General features: G+C 46.1%; 2 protein-coding genes across 12 annotated transcripts in view; one reads left to right on the plus strand and one right to left on the minus strand.

Annotated features, from left to right (window-relative positions):
* Nucleotides 1-14306: 14306 nt before the first annotated feature.
* Nucleotides 14307-16670, minus strand: NDUFB11 (NADH:ubiquinone oxidoreductase subunit B11). The gene is made up of 3 exons (XM_004282001.3): nt 16318-16670; nt 14689-14819; nt 14307-14534 (listed from the first exon to the last, which is right to left on the minus strand). The coding sequence occupies exons 1-3, from the start codon at nt 16522-16524 to the stop codon at nt 14408-14410; spliced, it is 465 nt and encodes a 154-aa protein (XP_004282049.2). The 5' UTR covers nt 16525-16670; the 3' UTR covers nt 14307-14407.
* A 479-nt stretch (nt 16671-17149) lies between these two features.
* RBM10 (RNA binding motif protein 10) overlaps nt 17150-23122 on the plus strand; it is a 29456-nt gene continuing 23483 nt past the window's right edge. For 8 of the 11 annotated variants that reach the window (XM_033409679.2, XM_033409676.2, XM_033409680.2 and 5 more), the window contains exons 1-2: nt 17150-17607; nt 19457-19598. In XM_033409679.2, the coding sequence (XP_033265570.1) occupies nt 17292-17607; nt 19457-19598 (458 nt within the window). In that variant the 5' untranslated portion in view covers nt 17150-17291. Of the gene's footprint in view, nt 17608-19456; nt 19599-23122 lie in introns of those variants that run through there. The other 3 variants (XM_033409684.2, XM_033409686.2, XM_033409685.2) reach the window with 3 other exon arrangements.

Consider the following 23122-nt stretch of genomic DNA (forward strand, 5'->3'; position numbering starts at 1 on the left):
ACATGCTGTGGAGCAACTAATCCAGTGTGCCACAACTACTGAACCTGCGCTCTAGAGCCTGCGAGCCACAACTGCTGAGCCCATGCACCACAACTACTGAAGTCCACACGCCGTAGAGCCCGTGCTCCGCAACAAGAGAAGCCACCGCAATGAGAAGCCTGCACACTGCAATGAAGAGTAGTCCCCGCTTACAGGAACTAGAGAAAGCCTGCACACAGCAACGAAGACCCAACGCAGCCAAAAATAAATAAAATTTTTTTAAATGCTCTGTAAGAGTAGATTTCAGGGGCTCGTAGCACACATACACAAAAAGGTAACTATGTGAGAAGACAGATATGTAAATTAGCTTGACTGTAGTAATCATTTCACTATGTATATCTAATTGCCTAGTGGACATTAACAATGGCCTATGAAAAAATATATATCTCCAAAAAGAGAACCCTCCTACACTGTTGGTAGGAGTGTAAATTGGTACAACCACTATGAAAAATAGTATGGAGGTTCCTCAAGAAACTAAAATAGAGTTGTCATATTATCCAGCAGTCCCACTCCTGGGCATATATCTGGACAAAACTATAATTCAAAAAGATACATGCACCCCTATGCTCATAGCAGCACTATTCACAATAGCCAAGACATGGAAACAAGCTAAATGTTCATTGACAGATGAATGGATAAAGAAGATATGATATATATACATACACACACACACACACACACACACACAATGGCATACTACTCAGCCATAAGAAAGAATGAAATGATGCCACTTGCAGAAACATGGATGCAACTAGAGATCATCATACTAAGTGAAGTAAGTCAGAAAGAGAAAGACAAATACCATGTGATACCACTTGTATGTGGAATCTAAAATATGACACAAATGAACTTATCTACAAAACAGAAACAGATTCAGAGACGTAGAGAACAGACTTGTGATTGCCAAGGGGGAGGGGAGGGAAGGATTGGGAGTTTGGGATTAGCAGATGGAAACTATTATATATAGGATGGATAAACAACAAGGTCCTACTGTAGAGCACAGGGAACTATATACAATATCCTGTGATAAACCATAATGAAAAAGAATATGAGAAAGAATGTATATATATGTATAACTGAATCATTTTGATGTACAGCAGAAATTAACACAACATTGTAGGGACTTCCCTGGTGGCACAGTGGTTAAGAATCTGCCTACCAATGCAGGGGACACAGGTTCGATCCCTGGTTCGGGAAGATCCCACGTGCCGTGGAACAACTAAGCCCGTGCGCCACAACTACTGAGCCTGCGCTCTAGAGCCCGTGAGCCACAACTACTGAGCCTGCACTCTAGGGCCTGCGTGCCGCAGCTACCGAGGTCGCGTGCTGCAACTACTGACGCCCGCATGCCTAGAGCTTGTGCTCCGCAACAAAAGAAGCCACCGCAATGAGAAGCCCGCTCAACGCAACGAAGAGTAGCCCCTGCTCGCCACAACTAGAGAAAGCCCACGCACAGCAACGAAGACCCAACGCAGCCAAAAAAAGAAAAACAAAACAAAAAAAACCCCACAACATTGTAAATCAACTATACTTCAATAAAATAAATTTTAAAAGAAAAAGAAGTCCAAGGATCAATATCAGTATCAGACAAATTTTAACATAATATCATTTCAAGTTAAATAAGAAAATAACATCATGTAATAATATAATAGATGTCTAAAAAGTAATTGCTAACATTTAAAACCAAATCCTAATAAATGCATTTTACAATATAAAAAAGCCACTCCCTATCCACACTGTTACCCCATCCTCCAAGTCCTGAATCCATAGGGGTTACCCCAGTGTATTACTGTCCCTATTCCCCCAAATTGTGTATGGTCTTACACTACAGACATGCTGAGCATTTTCCACAATAATACTAAGATATTATACATTTTATATACTATATGTATTATATATTATCTCCATCTTACAGATCAGGAAACTGAGGCTCAGAAGGAATAAGGAATTTAACAAAAGTCAAACTATGTTGGTGTGAAATAAAGGAAAATAAATATATTGGTCTCTGCCCCCAGTTCCTGACACAGAGCTCCTGAAACCCTTGTAAATTCCTACGTGATAAAAGCATTAGCAGCACCTTTATTTTACTGAGGCGACTCTGGGTGGGCTCCCGGATGGTCACCAGAAAGACCAAACCACGATTAGGAGTTTGGCATTTTCAGCCCCAGGCCCCCATCCTCCAGAGAGGGGAGAGGGCTGGAAATGGAGTTAATGATCAATCATGCCTACGTGGGGAAGCCTCCATAAAATCCCAATAGCATGGGGTTCCAGGAGCTTCCGGGTGGGTGAACACATCCACATACCAGGAGGGTGATGCACCCCAACTCCACAGGGACAGAAGCTCCTGCACTAGGGACCCTCCCAGACCTCACCCTATGTATCTCTTCATCTGGCTGTTCATCGGCATCCTTTATCATGTCCTTTAATAAACTGGTAAATGTAAGTAAGTATTTCCTTGAGTTCTGTGAGTTGCTGTACCAAATTAATCCAACCTGAAGAGGAGGTCGTGGGAACCTCCAAGTGCAACCAAATCAGACAGAATTTGTGGGTAACCTGGGGACCTACTACTTGCAAATGGCATCTGAAGTGGGGTGGGGGGCAGTCTTGTGGGGCTGAGCCCTTAACCTGTGGGATCTGATGTGCTCTCCAGGTAGACAGTGTTAGAATTGAGTTCAATTGTAGGATACCCAGCTGATGTCACAGAGAATTGCTTGCTGTGGGAAAAACCTCCACATGTTTGGTGACCAGAGTGTCAGAAATGCCATCCTCTCCCTTCCCTGTGTCTCCCTGAAGTAAGGGAGACACAGGGAAGGGCGCGGGTGGGATATTTTTTCCTATACGCAAGAGGGAGAACTGGGTGATTTTTTCTAACATAGTTGGTAAGTGGTAGAGCTAAGTAACAAATGCAGGTAAGTCTGAATCTAAAGGGTGACTATTATCTAAGAAAAATCCTATCCCATATCTTCCTGAAGATTGCATATCTTCCTGAAGGGCAGCTGTATTTCTCACAGGGTCCTCCAAAATCTCCAAACACCAATGACACACAGCCCCAAACACTGACCCTTAAAGAATCCAATTAAGGAGCCAAAGAAACCCCCATCAGAGTGTCGCTCGTCACTGGCCCACATAAACACGAGCAGCACAGCCGCTCTCCCAGTGATCGACAGTCACGTATCCTCAATCAGCAGCCTCGCAGGCCTCAATCACTATTTCCCTCAGGACTCACTAATGGAGCCACATTCCCAACATCACTGGCAGCTGATCACTGACCTTCCAAAACTGCCAATGGCCAAATCATAGGGACTATCAGAGTATACAGAACAATCCCTCAGTCCTTGACTGTCAGGGTCAAGATATTTTTGTAAAGGGTCTGAGATTTTACCCTCTTAGAAGACAGCAAGTTTTAGAGATGCTGACAGAAGACATGAGATTCCTGGGGCAGAGACAAAGGAGTTTGCTATTCACGGAGCAGCAAGCAGCACGTACATCATATCGGCACCCCATGTCCTCGAAGTCCCACAGGGGTGACATAGAGGGACCCTGGTGGATGCTGCACACACAGTGGGTTTACATCACAGCCATGAAAAGCTGAATTTGGGGAATCCAGCCTGCTCTTTGTCCCAGAGGGAGATATTACCTCATCCCTCAAGGTTCCTCACTGTCAACACAGCCCTGAGAAATGGCCAAGGTATTAAGTGGTCAGAGTCCATCTTAGACAACCAGGAAGTAGTCTATGGTCAGGCTATTATACTGCACCCAACACAAAGGAGCTTAGACTGACTTTCGGATGTTTGGTGTCAGCATCAATAATGACAGCATCCAAAAGCAAACCCCATCCCCAGTGGAGAGACGTTCTATGCCCCAGTCTTTCCTCCATATACAAACACATAACCCAAAGGAACACAGTTCATTTCAGTTCAGAATTTGTTGTTAGACTTGACTGGGAACACCATGACATTGGTTTGGTGAAGTCCAATAGGTGGTAACATCAATCGCTAAACACAGCATAATCTGAGACCATTCAGGTGTTGGGGGAAGCAGATGAATTTGTATCGGTCAGATCTAAACAAGGTCATGCTGGCCCATGTGTTTGTACAGTTATGAGGGAGGTCTGTCTTCAGGAGTTGACATTGATGGCCTCGGGCACAGTAGACTAGTTTAGGACCAGCCATGTTCTCATGAGTTTTTCTGTTTTTGTCATCCCAAGGAAGTGATGACACACCTGGTAGCAGGTCAGATTGCCAGCTGTCTGCTTGACTCGGGGAAACCACACGATTGTTTTGCCAGGCTGTAGTGCTCAATCTAGGGGACAAAGAACATTAATTGGCTCCCCATCTCGCACCTCTCAGGGTCTAAGATGTTCCTTCCCCAAGTACACTCCTTCCATAGCCATGAAATCGCTGTGTCCCATCCCAGTGCCTATAACTTCACTTTTATTCAATCATTTCCTGTTTGCACACAGACCTTTCATCCAGATGCAGGGTCAGGTGCAAGAGGACAAAAGGCATTTTTATAAAATTTACAGAGTTTTTTTAAAATGTCTTCTATCTTGGCCCCTGTGGGCCACTGGAGGGGAATTCGGTAAGCAGTGTCTTCAGTCAAGTGGTCAGTGTTGTTATGATCTACAACCACGTCCATCCAACAAAAGAATCCAGGTGACTGAACCAGAATGAAGTTCAAATCCCCTAGGTCCCTTTTGGGCTGAGTTGCCACCCCTTTTGTCCTGACCATTACCCAGAAGGTATCCAATAGGCGATGATCCCTCTCTGGTGGCAGCCACATCCAGTGACCAAACTGACTTACTTAAGTGTGTGGACCAGAAAGAGGTAGAGAGAGGTAGAGTCTGAAATCCTTTTGAGTCCATTTTTGAGGAGGCTGTTCAATGTTCAACAATATAAGATACCTGCTGATGGTAGGGAGCACTGTTGGGTGCACCACTGTCAGACTGCAAACAGTCTGCATCAGAAACATAGCGATTTTTACTTTGTACCCAGTCTCTGATGGTGGATGTGTTACCATGTCCAAGGGACAACGGCAGTGATCTGAGCAGCACAGACTCCATCTGCTGCTTGATTCTAGTTGGTCTCATCAGAGAACAGGCCCATACTATGGGCGTCTACATCAGTCACCCAGACTGACCTCAACCACTCACCATCTATTACAGATTCCCACAGGCCACCATCATTGTCCTCAGAAACCCCCATTCACTCTCACCAGAGACCCTCTATCAGACAACCTCCTCCATCACCATCTCTCAAGCCCTAAAATTCAAATCAAGTTCCAATTCTATGCCAACTGCTGTTCAGCTGCTTCTGAGAACCACTTCCATTTCCAGATCACCTTTTCTAAGGGCTGCTCTTTTTTTCACAGGTATAGTGAGGCCACCATTTCTGTCCAGCATGAGAAAGCTAAATTGCTCTAAAGCTGTGATTTTCCAACTTTTTAAAGTATCATAGCCTTTTCAAAAACAGAAAAGGGGAAAAAATTAAAATAAAAAAATAAAAACAGAAAAGGGGGAGTGCTACTTGTGGAATTTGGTTTTCCTCGTTGAGCAAAACAAGGGTCAGTCAAGGACAAGACCCTGCCTTTTCTGCCACTAGCCGCCCCGCCCCCAGCTCAAGTAGACCTGCTTACTGGATGATAAATGTGTCAGTCAAAGCAAGACCCTCCCCTCAACTGCCAATAGACCCGTGCTACGCAGGGCCCCGTGGCTCAGACATTCTGACTCGTTGGAAAGGCTATCAATCAAGTCCCCACTCCCGCCCCCTGCTCGCAGATGAGCGGCGGGTCCAGAGCCTGCACTCACAAACAGGCTGGCTGGTCAATCAGTCCTCCACCCTCTCGCTCAGCACACCCAGTGCCCCAGGAGCAAGAGCTCTTGATTGGCCATCTGCTGCCCTTTCAGATGGAGAATCCACCCTCTAAAGGTGGCAAAGCTGCTGTGATGAACAGCTGATTAACCCAAGGGCTGTCACTGGCCCACAGATCTGTCACGACTGGCTCCACCTCTTCCCAGACATCTATTGACACGAAGACGGGCGTGCCTGCAAACAGGCTCTGCGCGCATCTCAGCTTCCCTCCGCTGGTCCTTTTAAGGTGTCCGGTTTGGAGCCCAGTCTCCACCAGGGAAGAGAGACCGTGGCGCAGTGTAGGTTTCCCAGACTGTAAGAGCGCAGAGGGAAAGAGTCCCTACGCAGCCACATTCTGGAAAAACAAAAACCTGGGGGTGGGTCCAAAACACTTTTAAAGATTAACTCAGCGAGCTGCTTCTTTGGAGTTCTCACCTAGCGCTTAGGTATTGGCTTTCCTTCAGACTGCATGGGAAATTTTACCTGCATGTGTGCATGTCTGATTTTTTCAAAATATATTTGAACTTTCTGTAATTGTGTTTTCTGTAAGATTCTGTAATATGGTAATGGTGGTGAGTAATTCACTTACAACTCTAGTTTGAGTTGAAAAACAAAAGTAGTAAAAATAACCATAACTACAATACTCTTATTGGTTACACAGTGTAAAAAATATATAAACTGTAACATCAAAAACCTAAATTGTGAGGAAAAGTGTAAAGTTTAGGAGTGCTATTGAAGTATCAGCTAAAAATAGGGTGTTATAATTTCAAGATAATTTACGAGCCTCGTGGTAACCATAAGGGAAAAACCTGCAGTAACTACACAAAAGAACATGATAAAGAAGTCAAAACATACTGATACTGAAAGAAATCAAAACACACAAAAAAGACAGCAGGATAAGAAATAAGGAACAATGGATCTACAAAACAGCCAGAGAATAATGAAAATGGCAATAGTAAATCCTTACCTACCAATAATTACCTTAAATGTAAATAGATTAAATACTCTAATCAAAAGACATAGATAAAATAGATTAAAAAATACAAGACCCAACCATATGCTGCCTGCAAGAGACTCACTTTGGTCTTAAAGACACATATAGACTGAGAGTGAAGGGATGGAAAAAGGTAATTCAAGCAAATGGTCACACACACACAAAAAAAGGCAAGTGTAGCTATATATCAGACAAAATAGACTTTAAATTAAAAATGGTAAATTTTATTAATCAAAAGCCTTTTTCAGGGTCAGATCCCAAATGGCCCCTCTGAGCTTGTTTTTTCAAAATGAATCTCCCCCCAAAGAGGCCACGTTTGTAGGGCAAGTGGAATTTTCTGAAAAAGGGAGAAAGTGGATTCTAGGTTAGAAAAATAGCGGCCCAGAGGTTGTTATGACTTAGAATCTTGGCAGAAACAGAGGCTGGAAACTGTGCAAATAATGTTTTTCATTTAGATGGAATTTGTTCAAATACACACACACACACACCAAACCTCGGTGTGACACCTGGCCCCAAACCACCATTCCTGCCACGTCTTGATGGGTTTAGGGTTTTTGAAGATTTCCTCCATCTCCCCTTCCTCTCTCCTCTTTCTCCTCTTCCTTTCTCTCTCCCCCTCATTAAAATAACAACCTAGTTTATTTTTGTTTAATTGCTGGTAGCATGACCTCAATTACAAGGACAACACAACTAATGCAGTTTGTGTGTGCTGTGGGGGGAAAAAAACTCCAAAAGAAAAAAAAAACCTAGAGAATGAATAGTAAGGGGGATTGTACCTTTAAACGAGGGGAGTCCTCTTTGAGAAGCTGATGTTTAGCAAAACACTTGAAGGAGGTGAGGGAGTTGGAAAGAGGATAAAAAGACAAGGCTACAGCATTTCAGGGCCCCAGTTCAGGGCCTCTAATTGACACCTCGTGGCATTTGTTGATGGCTGCTCTGCTCTTTTCCTAAAGTTCAGCTGAAACCCTGGATCCTCATTCTGACCCTGTCAGAGTTCCCCAAACTCTCTCTACCTTTGAAGCAATTGACTCCAAGAATCCTGCAGCTTTTCTGACAACTGCTACCTAAAGTACCTGACTGGCCTAAGTAATTTTTCAGACCTTGCCTACAGGAACCACAACTTTCAATACCACACCCTAAACCTCTCAGTAGTGACTGCCAGGTTTCCAGAACCACCTTCCATACCGAGTCCACAATCTGAACATCCCCAAAACCATAGTTACCACAAGTTCATTTTATAGGGCACTTCCATGGCCATTACATTAATATTAATGAGGATTCATTCATTCAACCAATATTTACAAACACCTAATCTGTGGCAGGCAGTGTTATAAGTACTCTCAGATTAATCCTCTCAAGATCCTTAGGAGGTAGTTAATGTCATTAGCCCGAGTTGATAGAGGAGGAAAATGGGAATATAAGGTCACACATTGGATGTGGAGAGGGCTGTGATTTGAACCCAGTCTGGCTCTAGAATCCATGCCCTTAACCCCTGTGACTGTCTTGCAATCATGGGTCTTGTTTCAAAGTTCTCTCTTCAGTTAGGCACTTCCCTTATGTCTTTCTTAAATGTCAGCTCAGTGAGGCCTTTTTCATGGCCATTCTAGCTAAAATTTACACACACACACACACACACACACACAAACACTCACTATACCCTTTCCTGCGTCATTTTTCTCCTTAACATTTATCACTATATTATACATTTTATTTATCTAGCAATTATTACCCCAAATTGTTATTTGTTCTTTACATTTAATATCTGTGTCCTGCACTAGAAGTCAGCTGCAAAAGGGCAAGGATTTTCGCCTGTTTTATTTGCTGCTGTATCCCTTGTCACACAGTAGGCACTTGGTAAATATTTGTGGAATGAATGAATGAACCCTTCCCTTGTGGAATGAAAGAATGAATAAGTGAGTGAATGAACCCTTCCAATGATGGCTGATTCCAGGCTGCCTTGCTTGGATCCTGGTTGGCTCTGGATTCACCCCTCTGACTCCCATGCTTTCGACCGCAAGTGTATTGGCTCTGTTTACAAATGTTAACGTTTAAAATCAGAATTATACCAATTCAGATTAATTTCTATTGAGGAAGTTTGCCCTGGAGTTAATTCTGAGTCAATGTAAATTCTTGTTCAATGCCGTACAGTGGCGAAGTTAACCCAAAGCCAATTTTGTCCATTTTCACTTTTCTGAAATTGTTTTCAGTGGGATGAATCATTTTCGGGTTAATATTTACAGTGATTATTAGATCCACACATCAATATTCTTATCTGTGTCATATTTCAGCAATAATAGCTTTGCCCCTGATATCTCCTTGCCCTCAGGCTGCTCTTTGAACAGCTCAGGCACATTCTTGCTTTGGGGACTGTACTGGTTGTTCCCTCTGCCAGAAATGCTCTTGCATCTGTAGTTCATCTCTTTCTTTCTTCACATGTTTTTCCTCAAAGAAAAATCGCCTTTCAACAAGTCCTAAGCAGACTACCCTATTCAAATACAATCTTCTCCCATCCTGCACTCCTGATCCCCCTTACTGCTGTTATTTATTTTTTTATTAGATATAATTGATTTACAGTGTTTCAGGTATACAGCAAAGTGATTCAGTTATATATATATACATATGTATACATATATATGTACGTATATATTTCAGATTCTTTTCCATTATAGGTTATTACAAGATATTGAATATAGTTCCCTGTGCTATACAGTAGGTCCTTGTTGTTTATCTATTTTATATATTGTAGTGCATATCTAATCCCAAACTCCTAATTTATCCCTCCCCCACCTTTATTATTTTTTCTTTTTTGTGGTACGCGGGCCTCTCACTGTTGTGGCCTCTCACGTTGCGGAGCACAGGCTATGTCTGAATTGCAAAAAGTGGTAGCTCCCTTGATATCTTTTGAACGGAATGTTGCTGACAACAGGCAAAAGTGGAATTCAAGAGGGAATCTTATGCTAGAGAAAGAAACATTGTTGCAATAATTCAATTCTGTCTTCTTTTTTTCTTTTTCTTTTTTTTTTTTGTGGTATGCGGGCCTCTCACTGTTGTGGACTCTCCCGTAGCGGAGCACAGGCTCCGGACACGCAGGCCCAGCGGCCATGGCTCACGGGCCCAGCCGCTCCGCGGCATGGGGGATCTTCCCAGACCGGGGCACGAACCCGTGTCCCCTGCATCGGCAGGCGGACTCTCAACCACTGTGCCACCAGGGAAGCCCCCCGCCTTTATTTTTAATTTAATGCATACTTATCACCTCCCAATACACAGATATAATGTAATTTATTGTCTTGTTTATTGTCTGTCTCCCTCTGCTAGAATAAAACTCCACAAGGGCAGGAAGTTTTGAATCTTTTGTTCTCGGCTGTATCCCCACTACCTATAATAGTGCCTGGCACCCAGTAGGCACTCAGTAAATATTTGTTGAATGAATAGCTCCTGTTCTTCTGAGCTTTATTTGTGGCAAGTTTTCACCAAGTCTAATATTTCAAGATTGCAGTTTGCAGGTTCATGTTTGGTTGAGAGCATTGGTTCTGTTTTCCCTTAACACATTTTAAAGTTCACGGTTTTAGCTGTTGTCAGTTTGTTCTGCAGTGATTATGTCTATCAGTAATAGTCATTGTGAATCCGGTAAGATATTTTGTTTTTATTTCCTGGGTAATCCAGGAGAAAAACTGTACGCAATCCCCTTAGACAGTCCAGAATTGTCTGGGATGGGCTTTGCTAAGCTGGGTTTTCAGTCAGCTTCTGGTCAACTTTGTGTAGTGTGTAAAATCTAAACTCCTTCCAACAAGGACCTGCTGTCTAGCACAGGAAACTGTATTCAGTATCTTGTCGTAACGTATGATGGAAAAGAATCTGAAAATATATATAACTGAATCACTTTGCTGTACACCTGAAACTAACACAACATTGTAAATCAACTATACTTCAATTTTTTAAAAAAATCTAAACTCCTTCTAACCATGGCCCATGGGGCCCTACAGATCTGGCCCATGACCATCTCTATAACCTCGTTTCTAACCACTCTTTTGCTGGATGATTCCAGTGATTCTAGTAAGCACAGTATTCCAGCCACACTCGCTTTCTGGCAGAATTTATCTCATCTGTTGGTTTCCATGCTTGTTTATCCTCTGTCTCACCCACAGCCTTGAGGTAAAGTCCATGAGGACAGAGACTGTCTTAGTTTGGGTCCTTCCAGAAGCTGACCCTGAGACAAAGATTGAAGTTAAGTAGTTTATCTAGGATGTGATTCCAGGAAGCACCTGTCAGGCAGTGGGGAAGTGAGGAAGTGAGACAAAGAAGGGAGGGCAGCCGATGAAGAGTGTTATTAAACGACTTAGTGCTGTGGGCAACTGGGACTTGTTCCCACTGTGGAGTTCTGGAGGCCAGTGGAGAACACACAGCTCGGGGATGTCCCATCTGAGGGGCAAGGGGGCAGGGGTACTTATCTACCAGCTCTCGTCGGTCATTGGCTGAGGGCTGCTGCCAGGAGGTGTTCATTTCCTGGCCCCTACAGCCTGCCAGGCCCAGAGGCAGAATGGCCTTATGCAGCTTGAGAGAAGCCCTCCAGCCAAGAGATGCAGACCCTGGCAGTTGGCAGTTGGCCAGTGCACACCGGAGCAGTGAGGGAGCTGACAGTGTCTGCCACAGCGACTATGGTTAGGGAACTGACAGTGTCTGCCACAGGGACTGTGACTGTCTTGTTCACTGGGCCTTGCACATGGTACGTGCTCTATTAGACTGAAAGGTGAAGCTGGTTCGTACCTGTTATTTTGCCAGAGCAAAGCTGGGCCCCATACATCAAGGTTCAAATATCCTTGGGGCCAAACAGTATGGTGAAAACATTGAGTGTAAGGTCTCTGACCACTCACACTGGCCTCCACTCCTACCCTGGGAAATTCCTGAGGACAGGGATCCTGGTATCTGTCATGCCTGGCACTGTCAGGGTTTGACACATAGTAGGCACTCAACTTCCACCCCTTCATCCCAATGTGGTCCTTAGAATGTCAGTCAGTCACCAGAATGGCTACAATGAAAAAGATGGGGAGTGCTGAGTGATGCTGAGGATTCACCACTGGGGAAGTGTAGATTGGAGAATTGGCATGATTTACAAAGCTGATCGTATGTCTACTCCCATGATTTAGTAATTCCATTCTTAGGTATATGCCCAAGAGAAATGAGTGCATATATCCATCAAAAGATATATACAAGAATGTTCACAGAAGAATTATTCTTAATAGCCCCAAATAGAAAACTACCCAAATGCCCATCAACAGTGGAATAGATGAAGTGTGGTCTATTCATGGCAGTGCAAGAGAATACAGCAGTGAGGATGGGCAAACGACTAGTTACATAACAACGTGGATCCATCTTGCAAACATCATGAGATTGAACGTTGTTAGAAGTCCAGAGAGTGATTACCCTTGGGGGAGGGGGGTGGACTTGAAGGGAGCTTCTGGCGTTTGTTTCACATTCTCTTTCTTGACCTGGGTGCTGGTCATATGGGTGTGTCTAGTTTGTAAAAAGTAAATGAGCTCTGTAAACTTACGGTGTGTACACTTTTCTGTATGTACATTTTAATTTAATGATTTAAGAGGTGGCCAGTGTGGCTGGGGCCCATGAAGGAGAGGAAAGGTTGCTGTCAGAAAGGGGGCAAGGACATGAATTTTAGGATTTGGTCTAAGTGCAGCTTCTTGTTTGACCAGAATGGAGGTTTCTTGAGAGCTTGAGAGCTTGATGAGGAGGCGGGGGGGGGGGGGGGCAGAGGGGGTGATCAGAAATGCTCTTCCTCAGGGGCTGTAAGCCTGAAGGGCATTGATGGTAGGGAATGGCACCTATACCAGAGGTAACAATACCAGTGTGTTGCAGCACATACTGTGCCAATCCCTGCTCTAAGTGAACAGATATACCCAAATACCTGCCCTCGTGGAGCTTACATCCTGGTGGGGGTTAGTGGGGGGACATATTCTCTGGGCCAAGGGTAGCTATGGCTGCAACAGGCTGAGGTTTATTATGGGGGTATTCCCCCCATATACTCAGGTACTTGGTGGCTGGGATAACACGCCCCTTTCACTTCCACAGTCCCCGTAACTGTCGGCTGGAGAGTGGAGAGTGCTCGCTTTACACATTAGTACTCTCTGCTTTGGAGCTGCCCTCGAGTTGGGAGACTGGCTCCACAAGGAGCATTCAGGGAGTGACACTGCTCACTTGCAGGAAGGTTCACCTGGATATCACTCCCACCTTAGCCTCATACAAGTGAACTAGGACTCCTCCTGACTCAGAAGCTAGGGTTAGGGGCATCACCTGTAGTGGTGGGTCCATCAGGCCAGATGTTCTTCCGGTAGCCAGTGACTGGGGGCTCCTGCCCTCTCCGACACCCCAGGCAGGGACATGCACAGAGATGGCAGCAATGAGCATGTGATATGGGAATCTCATAGTGTGAGCTGTGGAAGGGGGCCACAGGGGAGAGGGCAGAGATGCCAGGGGCACGAAGGGGAGCCCAGATGCCCAGACTTAACGGGGATCTAGGAGAGACTCCCTGGAAAGAAACAAAGAGCCAGAGCAAGTGTCCAACTCCATCTGCCAGATCCAGAGAGACGGAAACAGAGAGAGCCTGAGAATGAGCCCCTGACGCAAGGACATGGCCTATTCCCAGAGAAAAAGAATGGGGGATGGGGTGGGCAGTGGAGAGAGACTTCCTGCTCGAAAGAGAGACACAGAAAGACACAGAGAGAGATAAGGGGGCAGGGAGAGGAACAGACACACATGCACACACACAGAGATGTGCATCTTGAGTTAGAGACCATCCAGATTGGGGCAGAGGGGAAGAGAGAGGCATCCACACTCACCAAGACACAAGACGGAGGCAGAAACCCCAGAGATGAGAGAAACAGAGAAGAAGGCAGGGAGCGAGACAAACACTCATCCTCAGCAATAGAAAAGCCCTGCTCTGACCCACCACCCTCAATCCCTGGTCACCCTGGCCCTTCTTCCAACATAGGCGGTCCCAGTGTGGTAGCTTTTTTCTAAATACGGCTGCCGTCAATTTCTTCTCATATGCTACACCTTGATCCAGAGAAGGCCTGAGCCACCACATAAAAAGCCCAGGCTACTCTGCTGGAGAGAGAGGCCACATAGAAGACTCAAGTACCAAACATGGGAATACAGAAGTCATCTTGGATGTCCAGCCCAGTTGAGCCTCCAGATGATTCCAGCCCAAGCCACCCAACACCCCAAGAAGGACCATCTAGTTGAGCCTGGTCAACCACAGGACCATGAAAGGTAATAGTAAATTGTCGTTTTAAGCCACTGAGTTTTAGGGTGTTTGTCACATGGCAACAGATAACCAGAATACCCAGAAAAGGCTTTTAAAGCCTGACATCCCACTCCCACATCCCCCTTACAACAAAAGCAACACCAGCCAGTCACAGTTTCAGTCCCTTTAATTAGGTGCTCTGAAGAGAGGGCAGAATGGCAGACAAGGGGTGGAGAAGGTGGTGCTTCTTAAGCCCCTTTCAGTAACCGGTCAGTCCTCATCCTCTGGCAGCTGGATCTTGCTGGGGTCGAAGCAGTTGGAGTCCATGATGGGGAGGCCATTGGCCTCTCGGTATTTTACAAGCCTCTCAGCTTCCCGGCGGGCCCACTCCTGCATCCTGGAGGCAGCAGCATGAGGGTAGACGTGAGGGAGCTTCAATGGACACCAATCCCCATCTTAGCTCCCCAAGGACAGGATTTCTGGCAGTCTCCTTCAATCTCCACCCCTGCTTCTGCCCCGACCCGTCCCACTCTCTTTGACACCCCATGCACCTGTAGTCAGGCAGATAAGCCACAAAGGTGCTGCCAAGGACCAAGATGATGGAGAAGCCAAAGAAGAAGACGACCCGCATGTTCCAGAGGTCCACAGCAGGGTCCCTGTCATAACCGTGGGAGTCTGGGTTCTATGGCAAAGAGAAGAAGAGGTCAATGAGGGCTTCCTGCTGCTCCACAAAGCCTTATGCTGGCGCTGCATAACCTGGTCTCCAATTTCACCTTGGACCAATCTCCCCTCCCTCCCTAAATTCCTCTCTATTCTTAGGACTTGTCAAGCTCCTTCCCACCACAGGGCCTTTGCACCTGCTGTTCCCTCCGCCTGGAAAGCCTTTCCCCCAGATCTAGTCATGGCTGGATCTGTCTCCTCATTCAAGGTTTTGGCTTCATCATCACTCCCCTTAGGAGGCACTCCCTAGTCACCTTATCTATTAAGTTGAACTACAGAAAATTGCCATTTTTACAGGTCAAAAATGGCTCAACCTATTAACTCCCTACCCCCAAGTCACTCTCCATCCTCTTACCTTGCTTAACTTTCTAGCATTTACTAGTTTACCAAAGTAGCATATCCTCCAAATCCTCTGATCACATCATCTTATATTATTGATTACATACTCTATATTACTGTTTTCTAACATTTTACATGTTTATTTTCAGTATTCTCCACTTCCACGTAAGCTCTGTGAAAGCAGGGGCTTTATCTGATTTCCATACTGCTGAATCCCTAGCACCCTGAACTTAACCTGGCATTACAGCAGGCCCTCAATACATAGTTACAGAATGAATGAATAAATGAATAAGCATCCTATATATCACAGCCCCTCAACCAGAGATTAGTATTAATGAAGTACCTATTATATGCCAGGCCTTTTCACAAGCACAAACTGCACAATATCCCAGTGAAGTGGAAAGTGGCAAGAATAATTAACACCTTCTAATGGTGAGTACTTACTAAGTGCCACCTGCTGTTTTGAGCATTTTGATTCATTTAATTACACGAGGCAGGTGTACTGTAGTATTTTATTTTTTTAGAAGGTGTCCTAACACTTTCCCCATCTTACATAGAAATTGAGGCACCAAGGGGTTTAGCTACTTGCCCAAGGTCACTGCCTGTATTCCAACTCAGGCGTTCTGATTTCAGTCTCTGATATCGGTATAGCACAGCAGACCTGGCTCCACCACACATTCAGTTATGTGAGCTTAGACAAGTCACTTAACATCTTTATGCTTCAGCTTCCTCATCTGTAGAATGGGTACACTAATACTACCTACCTCGAAATAAGGTTGTTATGAGGATTAAATGAGTTAATATATGTAAAGTGTTTCAAACACCTGAGCAAGCACTATATCAGTGTTTAGTATTACTGTTGTTATATTGCTTCAAACGTGTTTTGAGCACTGTCCACTTCAGGGTTGATATCTGTCTGCAAAATAAGGCCAATCTCGCCTCTGGCCCTGAACCCGAAGGTGATCAGGGGACAAAGGAGGAAAACAAGCTAGGCAAAATTCCCAAATCTTCGAGGATTTCGCCGGCTGCGCAATCTTCAGCCGACTAAGAACGTCCTCTATGGCGCCCATCCGCCGGTCTCCGATTGACCCTTCCGGCGTCCCGTATCCCCTCCCTCTCACCTTCTCGTAGAGGTTTTCGTCCTCGGGATCTGGGTCCTCTTGCCAGCGTAAAGTCGGTTCCGGCGGCCGCTTTCCCGCCACAGCGGACGGGGCGATCACAGCCCTGGAGGAGCTGGATTCCCAGCGAACACGGGCAGCCGGGAGCCCTCGCTTCGCCGCCACAGCCAAAAGGCGGCGGCCGCACAAACCTAACATCCCGGCCACCATGACAGATCGTTCTGCAGCTTATCGGGGGCGGGGACGGAAATGTGACTGCGCAGCTGCAGCTGGTCCGAGCGCGAGAATTGTCGCTCCGCCCCTACCGCAATAGGTCCCGAGTCGAGATTTTGTTTTCAAAAGGGCGAGGCGTCCTCTTTCCCTCCCTCTGTCACGGCCTCACGGAAGCAACCATCTTCTTATCCTCTCGATCAGGCTATGGAATTTCTGACCGAAAGGCTGTGGAATTTCCTTGAAAATAAAGCGGTAGCACGCGTGTGAATTCCGTTCCCAACCAATCGCACGGAGAGCTCCCTTGCCCTCTGGCGAGAAGGGCGGAGCTTCCGTTGCTCTTTCATCTTAGAAGGAAGCCAACCTTTTTTTTTTTTTTTTTTTTTGCGGTACGCGGGCCTCTCACTGTTGTGGCCTCTCCCGTTGCGGAGCACAGGCTCGGGACGCGCAGGCTCAGCGGCCATGGCTCACGGGCCCAGCCGCTCTGCAGCATGTGGCATCTTCCCGGACTGGGGCACGAACCCCCGTCCCCTGCATCGGCAGGCGGACTCCCAACCACTGCACCACCAGGGAAGCCCGGAAGCCAACCTTTCTTAAAAGCGCCTCGCCGGATTGGCCAATTGCTGCTCCTTTTCTCGACTTGTGGGAGTTTGCATGGGGAGCGGGGAAATGGCGTACACTTGCCAATCAGAGCAAGCCGGGGCTGGCCGACGGCGGACGGCGACCAATAGACTGGGCAGGCCAGAGCGCGCTCCCTTAGTAGGTGGATGGTGGTGGAAGCGCCGGCTCCCGTCTTGTCGTCGCCATTTTGTGCTGGTGATCGCGGCCGGCTGGGAGTAGGCGGCAGTGGGTTTCCAGGAGAGGGTAGCGCGCCTCGCGCTTCTCCCCTCCCTCCCATCTCCGCCCTTCCCCCCCTCCTCCGCCCTTCCGCCCCTAGCCTCGGACTTGGTAGCTGCGCGGACCGGCTCCGGCTGAGCTGCGAGAGTTGGAGGAGGTGGCGGCGGGCCGAGGTGATGTCCGAGAGCCCTCCCTTGACAGCCCGGGCCGAGAAGGTGAGCGTCGACGCTGGTCGTGGGGGCGGAGGTAAGGGGCCGGGGTGGGGGAGGGGGTGCGTAGAGGAGGCGGGAGGGCGGACTGCGGGTGGCGGATCTGGGCTTCGCAAAGAACCGATCGATGCTTGCACGGTCTGAGCCGGGGAGGGGGTGTCTTTTTGTTTTTTGTTTTTCTCCTTTAGAGAGCAGAGGCGCGTGCGCGATTGGGACACTGGATGGGTGCACGCGGGTTGGGGGAAGGGAGGGACGAATGGGAGTGGGCTACTGTGGCTCACTGTGTCTGCGACGCCGAACTTTATCCGTGGGAGGCGGGTGTCTGCGACTTTGCTTTTTATTCATAGAAGTGTGCTCTCTGCAATCGTGTGTGACTTTGGTACTTACCTACCCATGGGGAAGTGTTTTGTGGCTCTGGTCCTTATTCTTGGGTGGGGGAGGAGGGAGAACGTCGGTATGACTCGGGTCTCTATCCTCGGAGTGTGTGTCTGTAACCCTGGTCCTTATCCATGGGGAGGGGTCCTTATCCATAGAAAGTCTTCTTACGATTGGCCCTAATCCACTTACTGGGTGGGGGCGGGGAGTGCAAGGAACGTGTGTAAGACTTATTTCCCCGTCTTTTTTTGGGGGGGGGGCTTCGTATCTGTTACTCTGACGCTCATCCTGTGAAAGGGGGCCTCAGTGTGTGATTATGGCCCGTGTTGATTGTGAGTTCCTGTCTGTGATTTTGGCCCGTAGTTATTTGGGGCTCGAGTCTGTGACTTTGGTCCCTATCTGTTTTGGATACCAGTGTATGACTCTGGCCCCTTTGCCAGATCTACTGAGGGTTTTGTCTCTGGCTCTCATCCACTGGGGCCCCTGGTTGTGATTCTCTTACCCATCTGGGAGCAGGTAACTCTGGTTCCCTGTGGCTTGAAGAGGAAGAGAAAATTGGTGTGAGTGTATACAAGGAGGAAAGGTGTGGTGGCAACCTAGTGTTGGGCAGGTGCTGTTAACGCCTGACTTTGCCTGATTTTTGTTTAGAGGGTGGGGCCTGAAGATTCTGGGATACTTCGTGGTGACCCCTGGCCCGGTCACATGGCTTTCAGGCCTTCCTTCGTTCTCACCGCAGCCCTGAGGGTTGCGGGAAGGGACTGCCCTTCCGTCCCAGCAGAGTAACAGTGGTTCAAAACAGGCTCCGAAAGGGCTCCTTATTACCTCTGAATAACTTGGGCCCAGAGCCCTGGAGAGGGAGCCGCCTTGGGGGACCTGGCTGTGCATAAGAGACAGGGCTCAGGGCTGAGCCAGTTGCCCTGTGAGGGCCAAAACTGTGTTAGCCGGGAGCCTAGGGAGGCGGCAGCTGTCTCATTGCCAAGTTACCCTTCACCCCCTGAGCCTTTCGTGGTCTCCTGCTGTCTCATAGTGGGCAGCCAGCATCTTCTTGGGAGGATGAAATGGCACCTGAGGGCTCATGGAAGAAGCCTGGTGGGTGCCTGGGACTCCCGCTGTGAAGTCTCGCCTCCATGCCTAATGTGCCTGATCTCAGACAAGTCATCCAGCACTTAGAGCCCCCTGGGCAGGTAGCTCCGGGCTTGACTTGTCTACCAGTCTCAGGTGGCAAAGCCCTGATCACAGAATTGGTGGCACCACCGGGTCTCTGCAAGATGCTGTCTGCTGAAGGCCATGCTGTTTCTAGGGCGGCCGGCTCTAGCCTCATGTTTGTAGGGAAACGAAGCAGCAGGCCAAATAGGGACTGCCTTCCTGCTCTGGTCCACAGGAGCGCTAGGAGTTGGGAAACAGCGTCGCTGAGCTCAGGGACAGCAGAAAGCCTTCGCAATAAGCGTTTCTCAAGGAGGCCCTCTCTGCCCCAACTGCCTTGACCCCTTTCTTCCTTCTGCTCTCTCCAGAGTCCCTGCAGGAGGCATCACCCAGGCTGGCAGATCATGGTGGCAGCAGTGGGGGTGGCTGGGAAGTGAAACGGAGCCAGCGGCTGAGGAGGGGCCCCAGCAGCCCCCGCAGGCCCTATCAGGACATGGAGTATGAAAGACGGTGAGTTACCTGCTCCCACCTTTGCCAAGAAATCTAGGCTTGTCCCTGTGTGAGAGTTGATCCAGGAAAGTGCTAGGAGGGGGCTTTTGTGCAGAAAAAAACAACAACAACAAAAAACAGCACAGCAGATAATTGGTTTCTTTTCAGCAGACATTTACCTTGGCACTTGTGAGCCAGGACCTGTGCTAGGCTCTGGGAGTGCATTGGTGAATTGAGACAAATAAGATTGTAGCCTTCTCCTTACTTAGGGTCTCACAAGGGAGACCACACAGTTTACAGATCATTACAAAACAGCTTGATAGGTGCCATGTTTGGTTGCAGAGTGGGAAGGGATCCAGAGAAAGGGAGGAATGGAGACTGATGCCTAGGTTTCCAGTTTGGATGAGCCAGATAGGTATATGGTGCCATTCACCAAGGTGTGGACAGCCACTGCAGGAGGAGAGGCAGAGGTGCATGACAGATGGGCAGTGGGTGGGTTGTAAGTGCTGTGGATTCTCAGGAGAGAGGTGTGGGCTGTAGCTTTGGGTTTGAGGGATGAAGAGGAGTGGTGCCTTCAGAGTCAGGAATTTGCCCAGAAAATGTATGGGGCAAGCCAGGTCAGATAGTATTACTCAGCACTGCATTTTTAAGATTTAGGATTCAGGGACAGGGTGGGCTGAAGTTGCTGTGATACTTGTCTTGGAATGGGACACTCTTATACAGTTATTTTTAAACTCTGGTACGAACAAGAAACAGTTGGGACACTTGGTGAAATACAGAGATCCTGGGCCATACCCTTACCATACGGGTGGATCACCTCGCTTGATTCTAACGAAGATGATTTGTTCCTGACTTTTAAAGGTTGTATAGGAAAGTAGACCTAATTGTCCCAGAGAGCCTCTATTAAGAGTCAGTAGATTTATGAAAAGTCAGGGAGGAAATAATTTTTTTAATGTCTTACAAAGGGTTTCTGCTACCACCACCTTTTCAAAAATATAGAATTATAATATTTTGTTTCTGAAAAGTGATGAGCCCAAACTTGAGGTGTGGTCATCCTCTAGTGTTATTCAGCCTTGACCTTATTTCAGAATGTCTTTTGAAAGGCATTCGATTTTGGATGGTATTCACTGGAAGAGCTCTGTGGCAGTTTCTGAGTTTGAGTAGGTAAGATACTTGCCTCAGACTTTATTACCAAATAAAGCCACTGGCTTTCTTTTGGCTTTTAAAGGACCTCAAGTGCAGAGGTTTGAGTTAATCATACTTTTCCAGTTCAAGGTACATTTCTATCATAGGTTGGTACAAGACCTTCTCTTGCCATATTTATTTTTTCCTTTTTTATTTCCAATACCCATAGCTGTAGGCAGCTGCTCTGTTGTGTTTGAAACGTATCCTTCTAAAATATGTAGTGTTGTTTCGAGTGTGTGTGTTTTCAATTTACACAAATGGCAGAGTATTACAGTCTTCATTCTGTTTCCTGGACTTTGTATTACTCAGCCCTGCATTCTTAAGATCTGTCTGTATTGCCATGTGTATGTTAGTGCTTTGCTTCTAGTTGGTCCCAAAGACACCATGGGGTGTGCCTACTGCCTTTTACTTAATGATTCCCTCAAGGATGGATACCTGTTTTTAATTTTGGTGTGCTGAAATTCATCACTTTTTGTCCTATAACCTTTCCTTTCAGAATCTTCTCTATTCCTATCTCTGGATCACAAAGATTGTTCTCACTCTATAGTTTTACCTTTTGCATTCACATCTTCAAATCCATCTAGAGGCCACTTTTGAATATGTTATAATGTAGGTTCTGGTTTTATTTTCCTCCATATACTGGGCAGTTTTCCCAGTACAGCCCCCCAGATACTTACTTTGTAAGTAGTCATCTCATCCTCTGAAACAGGTCACAAAGATCTATAAAATTCGTTTAAAGGACATAAAAATCTGAATAAACCAAAATACAGGTCTTTGGTATTCCTTTTTTTAAAATTGATATATAGTTGATGTATAATATTATGTAAGTTTCAGGTGTGTAGCATAGTGATACAGTTTTTAAAGATTATATATTCCATTCATAGTTATTATAAAATACTGGCTATATTCCCTATGTTGTACAATATATCCTTATAGCTTATTTATTTTATACATAGTGGTTTGTACCTCTTAATGCCCTACCCCTATCTTGTCCCTCCCCTCTTCCTTTTCCCCACTGGTAACCACTAGTTCTCTAATCTGTGAATTTATTTCTGTTTTGTTATAGTCATTAGTTTGTTTTAAGTTTTAGATTCCACATATAAGTGATATACAGAATTTATCTTTCTCTGACTTACTTCATTTAGCATTAATACCCTCCAAGTCCATCCATGTTGCAAATGGCAAAATTTCATTCTTCTTTATGGCTGAGTAGTATTCCATTGTATATATGTACCACATGTTCTTTAGCCATTTATCTGTTGATGCACACTTAAGTTGCTTCCATATCTTGGCAGTTGTAAATAATGCTGCTGTGAACATTGGGGTACATGTATCTTTTTGAATTAGTGTTTGCATTTTTTTCAGATATAGACCCAGGAGTGGACTGTTTTTAGTTTTTTGAGATGCCTTCATACTGTTTTCCACAGTCGCTGCACCAGTTTACATTCCTACCAACAGTGTACGAGGGTCCCCTTTTCTCCACATCCTCACCAACGTTTGTTGTCAGTGTTCTTTTTGATGATAGCCATTCTGACAGGTGTGAGGTGATACCTCATTGTGGTTTTAATTTGCATTTCTCTGATGATTAACGATGTTGAACATCTTTTCATGTGCCTCTTGGCCATCTGTATGTCTTCTTTGGAAAAATGTCTATCAGGTCTTCTGTCCCTTTTTTTTTTTTTTTTTTTTTGCGGTACGCGGGCCTCTCACTGTTGTGGCCTCTCACGTTGCGGAGCACAGGCTATGTCTGAATTGCAAAAAGCGGTAGCTCTCTTGATATCTTTTGAACGGAATGTTGCTGACAACAGGCAAAAGTGGAATTCAAGAGGGAATCTTGTGCTGGAGAAAGAAACATTGTTGCAATAATTCAATTCTGTCTTCTTTTTTTCTTTTTTTTTTGTGGTATGCGGGCCTCTCACTGTTGTGGCCTCTCCCGTTGCGGGGCACGAACTCGTGTCCCCTGCATCGGCAGGTGGACTCTCAACCACTGCGCCACCAGGGAAGCCCCTTCTGTCCATTTTTAAGTTGGGTTTGTTTGTTTCTGTTTGTTTGTTTGATATTGAGTTGTATGAGCTGTTTATATATTTTGGATATTAACCCCTTATTGGTCATATCATTTGCAAATATTTTCTTCCATTCAGTCGGTCGTTTTGTTTTGTTGATAGTTTTCTTTGCTGTGTAAAAGCTTTTAAGTTTAATCTGGTCGTGTATTGTTTGTTAAAGTAATTCCTAGATGCTTCAGTAGTTTTTATTCGCATCTTGTCTTTTTATTTTCCAAGCTGATATTTACTGGGGTAGAAGAAAGCTGTTGGTTTTTTTAAGTTATCTTATCTCTGCTGTGTTCCATTGTTATTTCTACT

This window comes from Orcinus orca, chromosome X (genome assembly GCF_937001465.1).
Source record: "Orcinus orca chromosome X, mOrcOrc1.1, whole genome shotgun sequence".
NCBI lineage: Eukaryota > Metazoa > Chordata > Mammalia > Artiodactyla > Delphinidae > Orcinus > Orcinus orca.